Below are 3,631 nucleotides of genomic sequence, written 5' to 3'. Positions count from 1 at the left end.
TCTTCCTGCTTTGGCCTCTCAGAATGCTGGGATTACAGGAGTGAGCCATTGCCCAGCCCCTTTTCTTGTTTTTTAAATGCTAATCAGTTGACTTCTAAACCCTGCGTGGACTGAATACCTGACAGCCACTGTCCAGTGGCCTCGAAGGTGGAGTGGATCAGGCCCATCTAGCCTGCAGCATGTCCATATTCTCTTTGCTTGCAGTGAAGGTTCCGACAAGCAGATGTGACGCTGGACAAGTGTCTAGTCTTGCTATATAAAATGGTTATGCTGATAACCATTTTACTGGGAAAGTCAAAAATTAAATTACTTGTATTGACAAGTCCTTGAGAAGTTGTCACTAATTAATTAGTGCAGTAACCCTCTTCCCTGAAAAAATATGCCAAATAAAGATTTTTTATTTCATTTTATTTTTTGGGACAGGGTTTCACTCTGTTGCCCAGGCTAGAGCACAGTGGCACGATCATGGCTCACTGCAGCCTCAACTTCCCAGGCTCAGGTGATCCTTCCATCTCAGCTTCTGGAGTAGCTGGTACCACAGTTACACTGCACCATGCTCAGCTAATTTTTAAAATTTGTTTTTTGTAGTGAGGGGCTTTCAGTATGTTGCCCAGGCTAGTCTCAAACTTCTGGCCTCAAATGATCCTCCCATCTTGACGTCCCAGAGTACTGGGATTCCATGCTTGGTTCAAAATACAGCTTTTTTTTTTTTTTTGTTCAGTGGAGCCTGACCAGTCAGCCAAAATTCTGTCATTCTTCGGCTAAGAAATAGATGTGTAAAAACATCTAATACACTACAAACATATTTTTTTGTCTGAGTTGCAGTCTCACTCTGTTGCCGGGCTGGAGTGCAGTGGCCTGATCTTAGCTCATTGCAACCACCACCTCCTGGGTTCAAGCGATTCTTGTGCCTCAGCCTCCTGAGTAGCTGGGACTGCAGTCATGCGTTATCATGCCCAGCTGATTTTTGTATTTTTAGTAGAGACAGGGTTTCACAATGTTGGCCACGATGGTCTTGATCTCTTGACCTCATGATCCGCCTGTCTCAGCCTCCCAAAATGCTGGAGTTACACGTGTGAGCCACTGTGGCTGGCCTAAAATAAAGCATTTAAAAAAAAATCTTTGAACTAAAAGCTCCATGGTAATTTGGTAAAATTATATTGTCACATGTTCTTGTATGTTGACTGGTTTTGGTTGTGATTATTTTCTTGGTTGATGACTTCATTCCTTAAAGGTACTGATGATTCATGGTCTATTCTAATTCTTCAGAGAGAAAATAGAAGATTTATTACAAAGTGAAGAAAACAAGAACTTGGATTTAGAGCCATGTACCGGGTTAGTTGTCCTGAACATTTTTTTGCATGTTCTTTTTTCAGAAAGGTAGATGATTTGTGGCATTTGATGCATCTAGTCTTTTAAAAACACCTTTATAAATAGTATTTTTATTATTGGTATATTCTCAAGAATTAAACACTAACTTTAGCATTACACAGTGAGAAAGATTGTGTATACAGAGGTACTGAATGAATGCTTTGTCATGTACCCGGAGTGGAGAAAGCTGTTGTGCAACCTTGACTTGAAGTTATGCCCAAAAGTGGCATAATTACTTTGGCTTTGAGGAGCACTTAACACATGAAGGCCTCAGAAGAAAGAATTCACTTTCAGGCTACTGCTGCCTTTTTAATTTCTCTCCGTGTTCAGAAAACATTAGCATTTCAAAGAGTCAGTAATGTGAATGTCTTTTTTCCATTTACTTTGTGAGGAGCTTCACAAAAGTGTTGTAATGCATCTGTCTACTTTAAACTCTTTATGCAGCTGTAGGAAGCAATATTTTGATTAGGCAAGAACTTCTACCTCTTATATAAAAGCAGTATAATAACATTAAAGAAAATCTTAGAAGACAAGTGATCAGGAATTCTCCCCACCTCAAATAACCTACCTATTTTTGTTTGCAAATTACCTGTCAGTTCTAATGAAGTCTCTTTTTAAAGTGAAATCCTTCTCAACAAATGCTTGATGAGTTCACATCTACTTCCAATGAGCCAAAATCAATACCTTTTCTTTTGTTTTTGTAGGTTCCAAAGAAAACTAATTTATCAGACTTTGAGCTGGAAGTAAGTATTTATATTGTATGCAGGAGCTCTGTGGGGGACCTAGGATTTAAAGTCTAAATGTAATCTCTTAGCTCTCATTTTCTTTTTGAAATTCTGCAGTTCTCGGTGATTTGACCACACCAAGTTCCCCCTACTTTCTTAAGTTGAATAACCACTTAATTTTTTTTTTGTTACTGTTTTTTAATAGATGCTTTAAAGCCTCTTAAAACAATTGTCACTTTGGGCCGGGGACAATGGCTCATGGCTGTAATTCCAGTACTTTGGGAGGCTGAGGTGGGAGGATCATGAGGTCAGGAGTTCAAGACCAGCCTGGCGAAATCCTTTCTCTGCTAAAATACAAAATTTAGCTGGGCGTGGGGACACATGCCTGTAATCTCAGCTACTCAGGAGGCTGAGGCAGGAGAATTGCTTGAACTCAGGAGGCGGAGGTTGCAGTGAGCTATGATCGTGCGGTTGCACTCCAGCCTGGGTGACAAAAGCAAGACTGTCTCAAAAACAAACACACAAGAAATTATCACTTTGGTGCATGCATTAAGCTGTGGATTGGTAGTGTATTTCCTTTGGGGGTATATGATAAATAGTTGGTTTTCAGACCTAGGAAATACTCAGATGAATGCTTTTGGTAAAGTGAGAGTTCTTAACTTAGGATGAGACTATGAATGGGTTTCAAGAGGTCTGTGAATCCCCTGAAATAATATCCAGACTTTTGTGTGTGTGTTTTTCCAAGGATGTTTTCCTTGTGTTTGCAGATGGGTCTTCAACTCAGATATTGAACATTGACATAGACGGGTGGACATTTCCATTTGACTTTGGGGACCTTTTTCTTCTATTGGAATCTACCAGTGACATGACAGCAATCTACTAGTAACATGACATACAATTCCAATTGTATACTGGGAATTTACTTTGAACACAATAGGAAAGGGCTGTTTAGTTGCCCACACTCCATTCCTGTCACGACGTCCTTGCAGCCCACTCCACCTGCATTCCAGATCCCTCTCCTCCTTGGCTGCTGCAAACTGTTTTTTTTCTTATTATTGTTTTATTTTTTTTTTCTGGGTCATGTTCTCTGATGAATTTGCATGTTTTTTAATTTTTTAACATAATTTCACCTTCCGTTTAGATGCGAACTGTTTATACCATGCAAAACTACAGCAGAGTTGGCCATCTAAAACCTTCTCTTTATATGGTCCCTGCAATCTAAAAAGACCTTTAGGCCGCATGCAGTGGCTCACTTTTGTAAGCCCGGCACTTTGGGAGGAGGCAGGCATATCACCTGAAGTCAGGAGTTTGAGATCAGCCTGGCCAACACGGTGAAACCCCATCTCTATTAAAAATACAAAAATTGGCCGGGCGCGGTGGCTCACGCCTTAATCCCAGCACTTTGGGAGGCCGAGGCGGGTGGATCACGAGGTCAAGAGATCGAGACCATCCTGGTCAACATGGTGAAACCCCGTCTCTACTAAAAATACAAAAAATTAGCTGGGCATGGTGGCGTGTGCCTGTAATCCCAGCGA

The 3,631-nt window shown here is 40.8% G+C and overlaps 1 protein-coding gene across 3 annotated transcripts in view; it reads left to right on the top strand.

Annotated features, from left to right (window-relative positions):
* Positions 1-3,631, top strand: part of PARN (poly(A)-specific ribonuclease) — a 200,313-nt gene that overhangs the window by 20,769 nt on the left and 175,913 nt on the right. For all 3 annotated transcript variants that reach the window (XR_001828543.2, XM_017540011.2, XM_017540012.2), the window contains exons 8-9: positions 1,270-1,335; positions 2,076-2,114. Coding sequence is in view for 2 of the 3 variants with exons in the window: in XM_017540011.2 (XP_017395500.1) it covers positions 1,270-1,335; positions 2,076-2,114 (105 nt within the window). In the remaining variant the exon portion in view is untranslated. The remainder of the gene's footprint in view (positions 1-1,269; positions 1,336-2,075; positions 2,115-3,631) is intronic.

Source organism: Cebus imitator, unplaced genomic scaffold (assembly GCF_001604975.1).
Source record: "Cebus imitator isolate Cc_AM_T3 unplaced genomic scaffold, Cebus_imitator-1.0 Scaffold122, whole genome shotgun sequence".
In the NCBI taxonomy this organism is placed as follows: domain Eukaryota; kingdom Metazoa; phylum Chordata; class Mammalia; order Primates; family Cebidae; genus Cebus; species Cebus imitator.
This window is presented reverse-complemented; position numbering and strand designations above follow the sequence as displayed.